Consider the following 15,629-nt stretch of genomic DNA (forward strand, 5'->3'; position numbering starts at 1 on the left):
ATCACTTATAGTGTGTATTGTTGATTATAGAAGGAAACTGTGTCCTAGTGATCTAGGTTGATAATGTCCCCAAGAGGAGCTCATAAGGATTGTCATGTTAAACCCTGCAGGTGGACTTAGTCCGACATGACGATAAGGTTGAGTGGTACTACTCTTGGACTAAGATATTAATTAAATGAGTTGTCAGTAACTCGCTTAATTAGTGGACATTTGACATTTTAAACACAGGGAGACTAACACACTCATAATAAGAAGGAGCCCAAAATGTAATTTGGGATTGGTGCGGTAGTTCAATAATAGTTCTTTAGTGGAATGAATTATTATTGATGGAATTAAGTTGTGTGTTCGGGGCGAACACGGGAAGCTTAATTTCATCGGGAGACCAAAACCAATTCCTCCTCTCGGTCCCTATCGTAGCCTCTTGTATATAGAGATTTATACCCACCACATACCCACCTTCTTACCCAACCAATAGGGGCCGGCCAAGCTAAGCTTGAAGCTCAAGCTTAGGGCCGGCCAAGCCTAAAGGTTGGCCTTAAGGTGGCCGGCCAATAGCTTGGAGCCCAAGTTTAGGTGGCCGGCCACATCATATTAAAAAGGATTTTTTATTAAAATTATTTCTTATGTGGATATCATAGTTTTAAAAGAGAGTTTTAAAATTAAATCTTTCCTTTTAAAGCTTTCTACAAAAGATTAAGAAAAGATTTGAAATCTTTCCTTATTTGTAGATTGAAAAGAGATTTTATTTTTAAGAAAAACTTTCCTTTTTGACCATGATAATAATTTAAAAGAGAAGTTTAAAAATTAAATATTCTCTTTTATTAGTTTCTACAAAAGATTAAGAAAAGATTTGATATCTTTCCTTATTTGTAGATTGAAAAGAGATTTTAATTTTTAGAGATAACTTTCCTTTTGGAAATTATCCACATGTTTAGAAGAAGAATTTTAATTTATAAAATTTCCTTTTACTAACCAATCATGAAGGGATAAAAATTATTGGAGAAATTTTTATAAATTTCTAGAAACAAATTAGGAAGTTTTAATTCTTGTGTGAATTAAATTTTCCTTGTTTTGGGGAATTAGAAGTGGCCGACCATTATTATTAAAAGAAGAAAATTGTTTTTTAATTAAAATAATTTTTATTTTTTATGACAAAAGAATTAAGGAATTTTTTATTAAAATTTCCTTATTTGTCAAGACCAAGGATTATAAAAGAGGGGGTAGAAGTGCCTTCACGGGTGATCAACTCTATTATTCTTCTCCTCTCTTTTCCTCCTTGGTGGTCGACCCTAGCTTCTTCCTCTTCTCTTCTTCTTATGGCCGGCGGCAACCTCTCTTGGAGCTCTTGATGGTGGCCGGTTCTAGCTAGGAGAAGAAGGAGAGAAAGGTGGTTTTGTTTCTTGCATCCCTTGGAGCTTGGTGGTGGTGGCCGGACCTCTACTTCTCTTGGAGAATTGTGGTGGCCGAAACTTGTAAGGAAGAAGAAGGTGCTTGGTGGATCTCATCTCGGAAGATCGTTGTCCACACAACGTCCGAGGTTAGAAGAGGAATACGGTAGAAGATCAAGAGGTCTTTTTAGAAGGTATAACTAGTAATTTTTCCTTTCCGCATCATGCTAGTTATTTATGGAAATAATACCAAATACAAGAGGCTTACGATTATAGTATTTCGAATATGTTTTTCGAAGTTGTGTTCTTTTATTTTTCTTTTTCTTGTGATTTGATTGTTCTTTTTGGTTGACCTAAAGTTATTTTAGGAAATTAAATATTAACTTTCCATAAAAGGTTTTGTCTAGTCGGTGGTGGTTGTTCCCATATCCAAGAAGGCCATGTGCCTCGTCACGTCAGTACTGGGAACCAATTATGGAAATTAATATTTAATGGAATTAATAACTTAGGTGATTTGGATCAAACGTGTTAAGTTCCGCAGGAGATCCAAGTCTAAACCTTAAAGAACAAATAGATTAAGTTTTGGATCAAACGTGTTAAGTTCCGCATGCGATTCAAAATTTAATTTAAAAGAACACATGGTAGCTAGGAAAAGGTTCAGACCTTTGTACAAAATTTTTGTACAGTGGAACCTCTAGGTTTTCCGAGTAGCAACCAACATAAATAAGGCAGCAAAGACAAACCAAAGGAAATACACTTTGAGACATACGCGAAAGATGACATTGGGGCAAACAGCGGGCTTGAATGCATCCGAGGGAAGAGAGCCAAAAGAAGAAGGCTTGAAGGCAAGAGGTCAGGTCTATAAGGAAGAGTCAAGCGAGTCGTTGTTGGTGCAGGAAGCACCAGACGATCGAACATGAATTTTGATTATGTCAAAGGGTCTAAAGTTAAATTGTATTATGATCTAACAAGGTTGATTGAGCTTGCAGGGAAGTTCTAAGTTATTTTAGTCAAAAGTCCTAGTTGATTCTAGGCAGGTGGAAAACCCAAGTGGGAGATAATCCTACGTCCTAGGGGTGGCAACCCTAGGTGATGGAAAGTCCAAGTTGCGATTAAGCAGGTGGAAAACCCTAGCGGGTGGTAACCCTAGGTTATGGAAAACCCTAGGGGGAGGTAACCCTAGGTCCTAAGGGCAGTAATCCAAGGTTATGGAAAACCCTAGGGGGAGATAACCCTAGGTCTTAGGGGGTTGTAACACTATCTTATGAAAAATCCTAGGAGGAGGTAACGCTAGTTCTTAGGGGGTGGTAATCCTAAGTGGAAAGTCCAATCGGTCTGGAGGACCGGTATGACAACAGGTAACTTCTCCTAAGAAGAGTAGGTGAGGACGCGCTCCCCGGTGAGTGAACAGTAGGCATCGGTTCGACCTAGGGTTTCCAGAGGAAATCCAAAGACAGAACCGAACAGTTCGAAAGCTGTCAAGTTATTAATTTATATATCATTTGCTATTTTGTCTAATTTTGTTTTGTAGGAAACTAACAATTGTACAGGGTTAGTTTCGGCCTTGATCGGTCGAGCGAATCGGGGAGCGATCGACCGAACCTCCAAAGCAAACAGATAGATTTCCAGCCAGATGAACGGGTTTGACAAAAGGATCGGGTGGCCAAACCTGGGTTTGGTCGACTGAATAGTGAATATACGGTGACCGAGTCAGGCTGGATTGATCTGATTAGACCAGATAAGCCAGCGAGAATAGTGGGATCGACAGACGTAATGGCAAGATCGGTCGATCGAACGAAGACTCATCTGAAACTGAATCTGGACGAGAAGATCGATTCAGGTAGGATCGGTCGACCGATCAATGACGAGTCAAACCTGATCGCGATATTAGTGCATCCGGATCAGGCTTCGCTTGACTATTTAAAGAGGGCTCGACCAGTTGCTTCAACAACACAATTATCGAGATCAAGAACGAACAACTGCTACTCTTTTCAACGCTGCTCCGACAACCGACGAACAAATTCCTAATTCCTTATTATCGGTATACTTTGTTTTTTCAATACTTGTAATTGCTTACTTGTAAAAGATTTCTGAACTACTAGTGATTACCCATCGAAAACGATCAACGATCGCGGGCTTTGGAGTAGAAGTCGTCACAGGCTCTAAACCAAGTAAAGGAAAATTATGTTAGCATTGCTCTTGTTCTCCTTCGTTAATTATTCCGTTGCATTATTCTGAGTTTTTCGATAAACGAATGAATTAGCCACAAGTGTTATTCATCCCCCTAGCACGTCATTGGTCCTACAATTGATATCAGAGCTAGGCCGCTCTAATTTGGTGAAACCACCAATTGAGCAAGGGGGTTCTTCTTTGAAAAATAAAATTATATACCGTTTTTACTTAAAAAAGATTCTTACGCATTTCATTTTTCCCTCCAAATTTATTTTTGAAAAATTCATTCTCATTTTTTCACCATTGGTCAGTATTATCAAAATATCACATTTACCAAAATTCATAATAATATTTTTTAAATATTTTATTTATTTATTTTCAAAATTAGTGAAATATTTTATTTTCTCTTACACTACTAATCCAAGATCAAGTCTTGGAACATTCGTTATTTTTCTTATTGTGTGCGAGATTTCTCCTTTTTAATGGCCCACCAAGAAGGCTATAACACAGCTCGTCGACTCTTTTTTCTCCGGTGAAGACTTCGGCTACTGGAAAGGCTGAATAGAGTACTATCTGAAGATAGAGGTAGAGATGTGGATCATCATTCAAACATGCTTCTCCCTACCAGTCAACAGCACCGGAGCACTTGTGTTATGCGAAAACTGGGACACACACCTGATAAAAAAGATAGAGGCTGATGCAATGGCAACTCAAGCCCTACAATGCGGACTAATCAAAGATGAGCTGAATCGAGTTGGACCATTCAATAGTGCAAAGGATCTCTGGCAAAAGTTGATCAAACTTCATAAACACATAATAAAACTTTCTATGAAATTTATAATGATAAGAAACCTAACATTAATTATCTTAAGATATTTAGATGTAATATCTATATTCTTAATACAAGGGAATACTTAGGAAAATTTACATAAAAAATTGGAAATAGAATCTTTGTAGGGTACTCTCAAAATAGTAAAGTTTACCAAGTATACAACAAAAGTACCCTAAGAATTGAGGAAATAATAAATGTAAAATTTGATGAAAACTCTAACTGTAAAGAACCTAACCAAAGTCAAACCCAATTTAAACCAATAGACTTTGTCAACTCTAGCTCTGATCAAAGGGGAGAGAATGAAACCCTAAATTAAATAAAAGAACAAGAAAATGAACTAACTCACCTAGAAGAAAATCAACAAATACAAATTGAGTCTAGAATAATGAAAGTTAGCCCAGACCATATAGTTGACCAAATAATAGGTGATCCAGATATGAGAGTTCAAACTAGATTATCTTCATAAACCTAAGTCAAATTAGTCTTAATTTTTAAGATTGAATCCAAAATAATAGAAGAATTCTTACCGACCCAGACTAGATTATAGTCATATAAGAAGAACTGATCTAATTTGAAAGAAATAAAGTTTAGGACTTAGTATCCCACTAATGATATGAAAAACATAATTGACAATATATATAATTGATGAATAAATAAATAAATAAATAAAAATTATAACTTATTTCTTATAAACTCAAAGCTGCAAGCAACTTAATTGATAAAAATAATGTGGACTTCCCACTAATGAACATGTTCAAAAAACTTTTCTGAGATACATTCATACAAAAATTAAACCATCGTAGCTAACAATATAACACAAGAGCAATATAAGAGATTCAAACCACATTTTGAAATTTGCAACGGATTCAAAACACAGAAGCAAAGTAAGAGTAAGTATGCATGAATCAGCAACAACAGCAATCCAATCTAAAAAACTAATGTTTAATTAGAAATTTCCTAAATTTTGTCTAATTTGGCATGAATCAGCAACAATAGAATGCTACATCAATAAAAACTTGTACCTCTGAATGTCCATAGGATCCTCATATGTTAAGACACCAAAGCTACAGTATTTGACCCAGAATATGGCATCGCTAGGATAGCTCTTTCATAGGTTTCCTCGACTTCTTGCAAAGTGCAGAGTTGTGCCTTATGATTTGCATACTTATTCGAGTAACCATAACATAAAGGATACTCAGACAAGAAGGCATCATAAATCAATTTCTAAAAATGAGCTTTTAGCTCAGCAAGGGTCAAGCTAGCTTCGTCACGACGAGGGAGGCACGAGAAACCCTCGACTCAGCGAGACAATTAAGTAAGGGAGGTGTCATGCTTTTTTTTCCTTAAACCAAAATCTTCTCGTCAGGAAATGCCTGAATCACTCCTCCCTCCTTGTTGAAGCCCTAGCTTGTGATTCTCCTCGCCACAACCGCCCTCGCTCATGATTCTCCTCATCACACCCTACCTCACCTCGCTCTCATAGCTGCCCTCGCTTGTGATTCTCCCCAACACGCCCTCCCTCTCCGCAACAAGCTCTCACAGGCGTCGTCAAAGCTAGAGTTCATAGCGGTCCGCAGAATTGCCTCGCCCTCTCTTGCCGTAGAATTTATCAGCCATCCTCGTGGAAGGTCGTCCCTTGTCGCGCCTCACTCACTGCGACAAGCTCTCATAGGCACCGTCGAAAAATCGCAAGAGAGGGTGCAGCGAGGAGAATCGTGAGAGAGGGCGGTTGTGGCGAGGAGAATCGCTAGCTAGGGTTTTGGCGAGGAGGGAGGAGTCATTCAGGCGTTGTGAGAAGATTTTGGTTTAAGGAAAAAAAAAACGTGTCACGGATTTGCCACGAGGACAGTCCATGGCAATCCGCAGGTTTTGTTCCGCAATGGAGCAAAACTAATATATATTTATAAACTCTGCTGCATACCGTACACTCTGCATTCGTGCACGACAGTGGTTATGGTGCCTGGGCCACTCTCTAGGTACCTGGATTCATTAACTTTTTTTTTTTAAATCAACATCTCTTCAAAGAAAATTATACTTTGTGAGCATTTAAAATCTTTTATTTTTAATACTATAACTTAAGAGGAAAATCTGAAGGTCAAAAAAAAAATCTTATTAATTTATATTTATTATGATCGAATTCCTAAATTTTAAAATCTTAAATTTTAAATATATAATATATCTTATAAGTATCTAAAAATTTTAATTTTAAATACTATAATATAAAAGGAAAATCTAAATCCTAAAAAAAACAAATCTTAGTGAAATCTTAAAATTTGTAACCCTGAATAAATACATACTGCTTTGTTTGAGTTAATGGACCGGCCCAACTCGCTAACAATTCAGTACGCTCGAATCGAGACGCCTCGTGTCCTCACGCGTGCCCTAATAACGCCTTCTCCCTCAGCAGTGATACTTCGCCGCTGCGATCCTTCCGCCGGCGATCGATCTCCGTCCATCTTCGACTGCACATCCGTATAAGCAGAGGTACCTTTCTCGCTCTCTTCCTCTTTCCCTCTATCCCATCCTCTCTCACCTCCTTACCCATCTCAAACTCATCGGATCACGCGACCTTCATTTTTCTTCTCTTTTCCCCTCTCTTCGCTTGCCCTAGACATACGGATCGAACCAGTCAACTGCAGATTGAGAGATATTTAATGTGGATACTGCTATATCTGATAAATTTATAGTAAAACTGAGCAGCAATTGCCGTCTTATTTATGTTATTTCCTCTCTAATTTTTTCATCAGCTTTCCTCTGATGATTTGCACCTTCAAGCACCTCTATGCACTAACCTTTTCTTCTGATTCTGTAGTAGATATTGAAATATGTCTGGATTGGTTGAAACCCAGAATAGGCAAGGCAGACCTGCGCTTCCTACTCAACCCAGAGGTCCTCCCTCATTAGCTCGCTTTCGGGAGCCTGTAGACCGTGAGAAGGTACAGTCTCTTCTATTTGTTCAGAATTTCTTCAATATTGAGGGCTTAGGGAAATGCCTCAGATTCTCTACCTTTTCTAAGGATTTCTTTGCAATGTATAAACGTACAGTCTCTTCTATTTGTTTAGATTTCTTCAATATTGAGAGCTTAGGGAAATGCCTCATATTCTCTAGTCTCTACCTTTTCTAAGGATTTCTTTGCAATGTATAAATGTACAGTCGCTTCTATTAGTTCAGAATATCTTTGATGTTGAGAGCTTAGGGAAATGCCTCAGATTCTATACCTTTTCTAAGGTTTTCTTTGCAATGTATAAATGTACTGTCTCTTCTATTTGTTTAGATTTCTTCAATATTGAGAGCTTAGGGATATGCCTCAGATTCTCTAGTCTCTACCTTTTATAAGGATTTCTTTGCAATGTATAAATGTACGGTCGCTTCTATTAGTTCAGAATATCTTCGATATTGAGAGCTTAGGGAAATGCCTCAGATTCTCTACCTTTTCTAAGGATTTCTTTGCAATGTATAAACCTACAGTCTCTTCTATTTGTTCAAAATTTCTTCAATATTGAGAGCTTAGGGAAATGCCTCAGATTCTCTACCTTTTCTAAGGATTTCTTTGCAATGTATAAACTATATAATCTTTCATTTATCAGAAAAATTGTTGAAAGAAAAAAAAAAAGAAGAGGATTTTGATTGTAATTGATTGTTGAATCTGACTTTGTTATTAGATTCCAAAATACTAATATATCTACTTTGAAGAATATAGATTCATATCCAAGTTTGTTCTTGTTTAAGTGCTCAACTGAGAAATTTTCCCGCCTTCTCTTTATTGCAGACATGTCCTCTCTTGCTTCGAGTGTTCACCAAGGTACCTGAATTATCCTTTTTAGTTGAAACATCTCAATAGGTAAAGGATATTTGGTGGTGATGAGCAGTTTTTTAAAAGCGTGATTTTATCTTTGTTCTTACATTTGGCATTTACATATTGAAAATTTTTGTATCGAGATCTTTCTGTTGAATGCTTTGGATTACACTAATGGTTCTGGCAGAGTGGTGGTCACCATCCGGCTGAAGAATTTGCTGTGAGAGGAAAGGAGCCAAAAGATGAGGTTCAGATTTATACATGGAAGGATGCAAATCTCCGAGAACTCACTGACCTTGTATTGAATTCTTCCGATATTTCCAGCCATTTGTTTGGTTATTGATTCCAATTCAGATACTTAACAGTTTGATCAATTTGCTTACGTATAATTTCTTAGGTCAAAGAGGTTTCACAAGAAGCAAGGAAAAGAGACGCCAAGCTCTCGTTTGCTTTCGTGTATCCTGACAAAAATGGCAGATTCGTGGTGCGACCGGTAGGAAAATCAATTCCACCTACCTTCTACTGTCGATCATTGATATCTTTAAATTTTCGACGGTGTTTGTTTTTTCATTGAAGGTGGGCATGACATACTCTCACGGGAGCGGTCAGCGACTGGACGATCCAAAGACTCTCGCTGAACTTGGCTTTCAGGTTGGTTAATCCATAGGCAATTCAATGCTATATGCGATCATTTCGCTATCGCTAATCCATTGTTTCTCTAATTTTTCTTGTTTCGAAGATTGGAGACTACCTGAGTGTTGCAATCCTTTAGAGGATATTGTGTTCCCTGAATGCAAAGTTGTACTGATGATCCTCATGTGATTGCTTTTCGTGCCATGCCAGGTATCGAACTAAGCTCTTGGAAAAATTAGCTTTGTTAGCAGATGGACTTCTCATGTTCTTCTAGACCTTTTAATGAAATGTTCTTCTGTATCATTCGTCGTAAAGACATCTTGTTTACACTTAAGATGCTAGAATCTTGCGTCGATAGGTTAACTATTATGCATGAAGCATCGAAAGTAAGCACAGATCTCCGGCCTCACTGCCTCGCATTCGCCTCTGGTCTCACGAGCCACAAGTAGACCAAAGATGCATGAGCTCTAGTATCTCCAAACAGTGGCACAATTTGACCGAAATTGTGATCATTCATAGTCAAGTGCCTATGCCTATGCCATACGAACTACTATAAGGGTTTCGCACCGATCATGCCAGGTTGACCTAATCTTGGCCATTCATACATGATCCTACATGAGCTAATCTAAAACCGATCGAACATCCATGGACGGAGCGTCTATGACTAAATCTACTCACACAACTCGTAGAGTTTTCGTCTCCATTAATCTTGCTCTCAAATCTCATTCCATCACTATCATTGTTCATAATTCAACTCACCATTAATCTCTCGTGGAGGAATCAATGCCAACTCACTCCAATTGACAAAAACAATTGGACATATTCCAAGCACGCCATCTCTCCTACTCTTGCGTGAAGAGAAGGGTTAACACATGATCTTCTCAAAATGCCCCCGGTAATTTAATTATTTTCATTTTACTACTTGTATTTCATTTTATCCCGGCATTAGGGGGTCATCATTATAATTTTTAAAAAGTAATTGAGTCAAGCAGCAAAAATCCAAACAAATGAATGGTATATTTTTTCCCAAGGAGAGCCAAGAACAAGGGCTTTCCTTGGTATATCAGAGTTCCTCTATGCCATAAGAAATAGACAACTACTTGTCTTCTTTCTCCTGCCTTCCACTCCATAAGCTTCTGCTCCGACTCTACTCTCTGGCGATTCAGCCATGCTGCTTTACAGATCATGCGCTTGTAGTTGCCTCCAAATGTCCAGCTCCGACCGCGAAGAAGAAGACGACGAAAGGTATACCTATATCATTCTATAAAGTTTTTAAGTCTTCAACTTCATCGATGCTTTTACAGGAGTCATGATCGTCCTCCTCATCCTTGGAGAATGTACTTGGTGAAAGATCTCATCCGTGCGACGAGAAACTTTCACGAAGAGAACAAGCTCGGAGAAGGCGGCTTTGGCACGGTCTATTGGGGCCGGACAAAGAAAGGAACCGAGGCAAAGAAAATTACAATTGAAAATAATAATAATAATAATAATAATAATAATAATAATTTAAAATTTGTTTCCCGCTTCTAATTCATCCTTTAGATCGCGGTGAAGCGGCTGAAGGCCCTGTCGGAGAAGGGGGAGATGGAGTTCGCCATGGAAGTGGAGATACTTGGAAGGGTACGGCACAAGAATCTGTTGAATCTACGGGGATTTTGCGCCTCCAATGATGAAAGACTCATCGTCTACGATTACATGCCCAATTGCAGCCTACAGAGCCACCTCCACCGCCACCGCCGCCCCCACCCCTCCTCCTCGTCCTCCTCCTCCTCCTCCCAATCCCCTCCACTTGACTGGCCCAGGCGGATGCAGATCGTCGTTGGCGCCGCGGAAGGAATCGCGTAAGTGGCGAAAGAGCGTCAAGATTGAATTTTGATTTTTCCTATGTGGATAAGATTGGATTCTGATGCTTCCTGTAGAAATTAATTGATTGATCGATTAGGTATTTGCATCACGAGGCGAGTCCGCACATAGTTCACCGGGATATCAAGGCGAGCAACGTGTTGTTGGACGGCGAGTGGAACGCGAAGGTGGCAGATTTCGGGTTCGCGAAGCTGATGCCGGAGGGGGTGAGCCAGCTGACGACGAGAGTGAAGGGGACGCTGGGGTACCTGGCGCCGGAGTACGCGATGTGGGGGAAGGTCTCCGACCACTGCGACGTCTATAGCTTCGGGGTGCTGCTACTTGAGATCGTCAGCGCGCGGCGGCCGATCGAGAAGCTGCCCACCGGAGTCAGGCGCGACATCGTGCAGTGGGCAGCCCCATACGCCGCCCGGGGCGCGTGGGAACGCATCGCCGATCCCAGGCTCTCTGGGAGGTTCGATCGGGAGGAGCTCCGTAACGTCGTCACCCTCGCGATGAGGTGCGTAGAGGGACGACCGGAGAAGCGGCCGACGATGAAGGAGGTGGTGGATATACTCAACCGCAGGGCGGAGACGGTGTCACCGGCGCCGGCGACACCGGCTAGAAGGTGATTGATTTCATACAAATTGGTGAATTGTGTGTGAAAATTATAAACTTTACATAATAAATTAATTTCACACATAATATTTTTCCCTATTTTTTTAATTCATGATTTCGAAAAAGAAAAAAATAGTTACCAAATTTACACGTCACCAAATCTAATTATTTATTGCGAAGGTCCATTTTTTTGATGTATATTTTGAGGGAAATATAATTCATTAAAGGTAGATAAACATAACGAAAACATACATGAAGATAGTTTATTACACAATAGCCATGCTAAATACATCATTTAAAGCCGAAATAGTCCTCCAAATCTGCAGAATAATGAAAACAGGCATGAAGATAAAACAACAAACAGAAGATAATACTAAGAAACCATTTCAAATCAAGAAATAAATGAGTAATTTTTTTCAATAGAAAATTTGATATCAGGTCTAAATAAGGGAGTATAGATAGATGAAAAGAAAAAAAAATTATTAATATAGAAGATATTTAAATTTTAGTGGGGATGGGAATAGATATTAGATATGGAATTCATACCTAATAATAATCTATAAAACACTTAATTTCTGTAATTAACAAAAATAAGTGGACCCGAACGTAAATGAACTTTTATAAAAGCGCACAAAATGTATAAAAAAAACATCGTAAGAAAGCAAGCCAAGTGGGCCACCACCTTGTTGCCCACGCGCTTCCGCGCCGAGCTGTCCAATCAGCATGTGGTGGCCCACACCGGCATCCGATGCGGAGCACCGAACCCCCCGGGCCCCACTCTCCCTCAGCCCCTTCCATTCTAATTTTTTTAAATAAATATTTATATTTACCAGTAGACCAAGCCGGTCTTGATGACGTCATCATTCTTATTAATACTCTTTATAGACGCTGCTGGTGTCTCCGCTGACGCAATGCTCTCCGGGTGAATCTTCTTCTTCAGCATTCTCGTCATCAGCTACCCATAAATAAATAATTCACCCAAAATTAATCAAAAATAATACCAAAATTAATCCCCCAAAAAATAATCTGAAATTCAATCATTTATAGACATGCATACTTTCTGTAGCTTATTGCTGCTGCTGCTGCTGCTGTTTTTGCCGTTAGTGCCAAATTTCATAGTATCTTTCGCCTTTTTCTTCTTCTTCATCTTGTTCGACTGCTTGTTGCTATCGTTACTAGTGTTCTTGATGCCTTTGTCGACATTGGCATCCTCCCTCGCCGCCGGATCGGCGGCGAAGAGATCGGCCAGCGTGGTCCTCACTCTCTCCCTGCTTTCCTTATCCTCCTTCAGGAGAGGCAAGTCCTCTTGCAGTTGCTTTGTTTCTATTTCTACAATTATCTCTTGTTTCTCAAGTGTGATAGTTGTCTTATCTTCTTCTTTTTCTTCTACGGCCACAATTAGTGGTGATTCTTCTTCTTTTTCTTCTTTGAAAGTCAGGCTCGGAAGAAAGGGGTCTCGGTATTGGCCGAGTGTGCCAATGGTGAGAATGCCGCTAAGCATGTCGTGGAGAAGCAAAGCTTCCTTCTCCTCGGCCACCATTTCAGTCATCTCTTCGGCCTCTTGACCTAAACATCGACCGATCTAGATAAGTTAGCATCATCGCTAGAGCAAACAAAGGTGAAGGACGATCGAGTGATCGAGAAACTAACCTTTCTTTTGGAGGACTTGGGAGTATTTGATGCCCGTTGGGTGCAATTTACGGTGCATCCAGTCGAGGAAGATCTGTTCATTCATGTGTTTACATATCAAAATGGGAGAAATTGTTAATAATTTTTTTTTAAAAATAATAATTTATGAATTACAAGAAAGGATTGTTAATTACCTTCATCGGCGAGGGTGGAGGAAGAGGAACTAATAGCTAGGAGTGTAGTTGAGATTGTGCTTGAGTCTTGGAGGGGGTCCAAAGTTGTAGGGGCTCTTTAAAGAAGAATGTGGTCGGGTAGGCGGCGAAATATGATTCGATCAGTTAATCATTGAGTTGATCGCTTTTTCTAGTCTTTGATCAAGTGATAGTTTAGGAACAATGAAGTTAAATCTCTCGCATGAGAATTAAAAGGAAGGAGACCATACAAACCGAATAGTCAAATAATCATAGTTAGACTATTAAATCACCATAGAGTAAGGCAAATTAGATAAATTATTTATTATATATATATATATATAATATAAAATAAATAATTTATAAGGTTTTATTTCACTTCGTTTATAATGCAACTTCATGAGAGTCATCGTACATTGTACTTTGTCCAGCCCAAAAATAAAATAAAAAATAATTAAAATAAATAAAATAATGGTGAATTATTAGGGTGTTGGAAAGTACATAAAAAAGTAATGGTATGGAGTGAATGGAGGAGGCAATTAGGGTTGGGGGGGTCCATGGGAAGGGTGGCCCCTACCCTTTTGGTTGGCTCCGGTTTGGCTCGATTGAACCGGCAAGATTCGATTTCGATATATGGCGAGATGACTGATCAGGTGCTGGAGCCATGTGATTAGGTAGGTCCGACTCTAACTCAAACTCCTACATCAACCTCATCTAATTCGATATTTCATAAATTACTTGAAAATGACCCGGCCAAAAATATTGTTGCATAAAGTTCTTCAACACATTGTTGGAGTGTAAAGTTCAAAAATTTAGTTCAACTGTCCTGTTCCTCAGGCGTGTATAGTCGATTCAAAACTGAACTAATTGAGCGTCGACATGGAAAGAAAGTTTTTTTCCCCACATGGATACACTACTAGAAATGCAGTTAGGTCTTAGATCCATGATACTTGTGTGGATTCACAGGTCCAATCTGGTTAGCTGAAGCCATGGCATTTAGCAGAATTAGGGCAAAGAAGGAGTGTCATTTGGCCTGTCAGTTGCAAGGCACAGGTGACCATTGCACTCACCTGCTGATCAGTACTCGTCCAATTATGGAAAGAAAGAAAGAAAGAAAACCTAAAGTGAGATATCGAAATAATGAAGAAAGGAGAGGGTTTGGACGTACGTGCATGGATCATGCAGGGCCTCAGTATAAATATCAATAATTGAAGGTGGCTACATGCATGCATGTACACGTATACGTTGGATGTACGTGCATGGCTCATGCAGTGAGGAGGGAGTGGTTCAGACAGTATATATGCACCTCTGGACTCTGCTACGTGGCACGTGCATGCATGTGCGTGTGAATATATATGAGAAATTTTAGATTCAGTCCCCAATTAAAATTTAAATTTTATATGTAGGACTTATGTAAAAAATTTTATTTTCGCTTCCTAATTAAATATAATAGATATTAATTTATCTAATTATTCCTCGTAATTTTAGTTTAAAAAATTCAAAAAAGGAGTATAATTTTATTTAAATTTAGTACATTAAACTAAATCTAGCATGTTTTATAATATTTTTTCATCTCATTTAAATGAAAAATATACTAGATTCTCATTGAATAGTATTTAATTAGATAGAAAATATACTAAATTTTATTTAAATGATGCTGAATTTAGAAGGAATTATATTAAGTAGTAATAAAGTCGTGCTCAATTTACTAGAAAATATACTCAATTCTAATTTAAAGTACTGACTTTAACAGAAATTATACTTATTTTTAGATTTTTTAACCTATTTTTTTAGGGACAATTTTGATAGAAAATATACTTGATTTTAGTTTAAAGTGCTAAAAAGAATTTTACTTATTTTTAAACTTTTTGTACCTAAAAAATATGAGGGATGAGGGAGTTAAGCAAACAAAACTTTGCATGCAGGAAGTAGAAATAAAATTTTATTTCTACTCCCTGCATGCAAAGTTTTGTTTGCTTAACTCTCTCGTACAAATATTGTTACACACACAAGGGTGATATATTGCTCACCCCATATGCATGCCCTTGCACGTCACTGAGAAGGGCGTGCCAATGTGCAGTCAGCAATCAATAATGTCACGTGGTTATCCCTTATTAGTCATGCATATATGTGGGGTGTGTAGCTAGGGGCGAACCTATAAACTTTATCAAGAGGATGACAAAGAGTCAGTTATATATATATATATATATATATATATATATATACGGTTTTGATATCCTGCGCGTCGCACAGTGCGCGACTGTGCGCGCGCGCAGGATATCAGTGATTTTAATTTGTTTTTTATTTTTTTTTTTAATTTTTGAATTAAAAAAAAATAATTAAAAAATTTTTTAAAAATTTTATTTTTAGGGTTCAGGCTTTGGGTATAGTGTTAAAGTTATTTTTTTTTTTAGATTTTACCTTTGGGGTTTAGGCTTTTCAATTAGGTTATAGTGTTTGGTTTTAAAAAAAAATTAAAATAGCTTTTATTTAAGCTTTTATTGAGTATTGTAATATGTTAAGGGGA

General features: G+C 38.4%; 2 protein-coding genes across 3 annotated transcripts; one reads left to right on the forward strand and one right to left on the reverse strand.

Moving 5' to 3' along the window:
* Positions 1-6,713: 6,713 nt before the first annotated feature.
* On the forward strand, positions 6,714-11,317 carry LOC122027721 (histone deacetylase complex subunit SAP18-like). 2 transcript variants are annotated; one of them, XM_042586726.1, is made up of 10 exons: positions 6,714-6,876; positions 7,208-7,328; positions 8,163-8,195; positions 8,377-8,487; positions 8,587-8,682; positions 8,766-8,840; positions 8,929-10,067; positions 10,127-10,271; positions 10,365-10,663; positions 10,765-11,317. In XM_042586726.1, the coding sequence occupies exons 7-10, from the start codon at positions 9,991-9,993 to the stop codon at positions 11,294-11,296; spliced, it is 1,053 nt and encodes a 350-aa protein (XP_042442660.1). In that variant the 5' UTR covers positions 6,714-6,876; positions 7,208-7,328; positions 8,163-8,195; positions 8,377-8,487; positions 8,587-8,682; positions 8,766-8,840; positions 8,929-9,990; the 3' UTR covers positions 11,297-11,317. The 2 variants fall into 2 exon arrangements, with proteins under 2 accessions (XP_042442660.1, XP_042442661.1); XM_042586727.1 differs by lacking the exons at positions 10,127-10,271; positions 10,365-10,663; positions 10,765-11,317 and having other exon boundaries at positions 7,205-7,328; positions 8,929-9,163.
* A 153-nt stretch (positions 11,318-11,470) lies between these two features.
* LOC122027722 (protein TILLER ANGLE CONTROL 1-like) lies at positions 11,471-13,243 on the reverse strand. The gene is made up of 5 exons (XM_042586728.1): positions 13,106-13,243; positions 12,933-13,005; positions 12,340-12,848; positions 12,113-12,237; positions 11,471-11,602 (listed from the first exon to the last, which is right to left on the reverse strand). Coding segments are annotated over exons 1-5 (714 nt in total). The 5' UTR covers positions 13,112-13,243; the 3' UTR covers positions 11,471-11,601.
* Between the last annotated feature and the right edge of the window lie 2,386 nt (positions 13,244-15,629).

The sequence above is a fragment of the Zingiber officinale genome, chromosome 10A (genome assembly GCF_018446385.1).
Source record: "Zingiber officinale cultivar Zhangliang chromosome 10A, Zo_v1.1, whole genome shotgun sequence".
Lineage (NCBI taxonomy): Eukaryota > Viridiplantae > Streptophyta > Magnoliopsida > Zingiberales > Zingiberaceae > Zingiber > Zingiber officinale.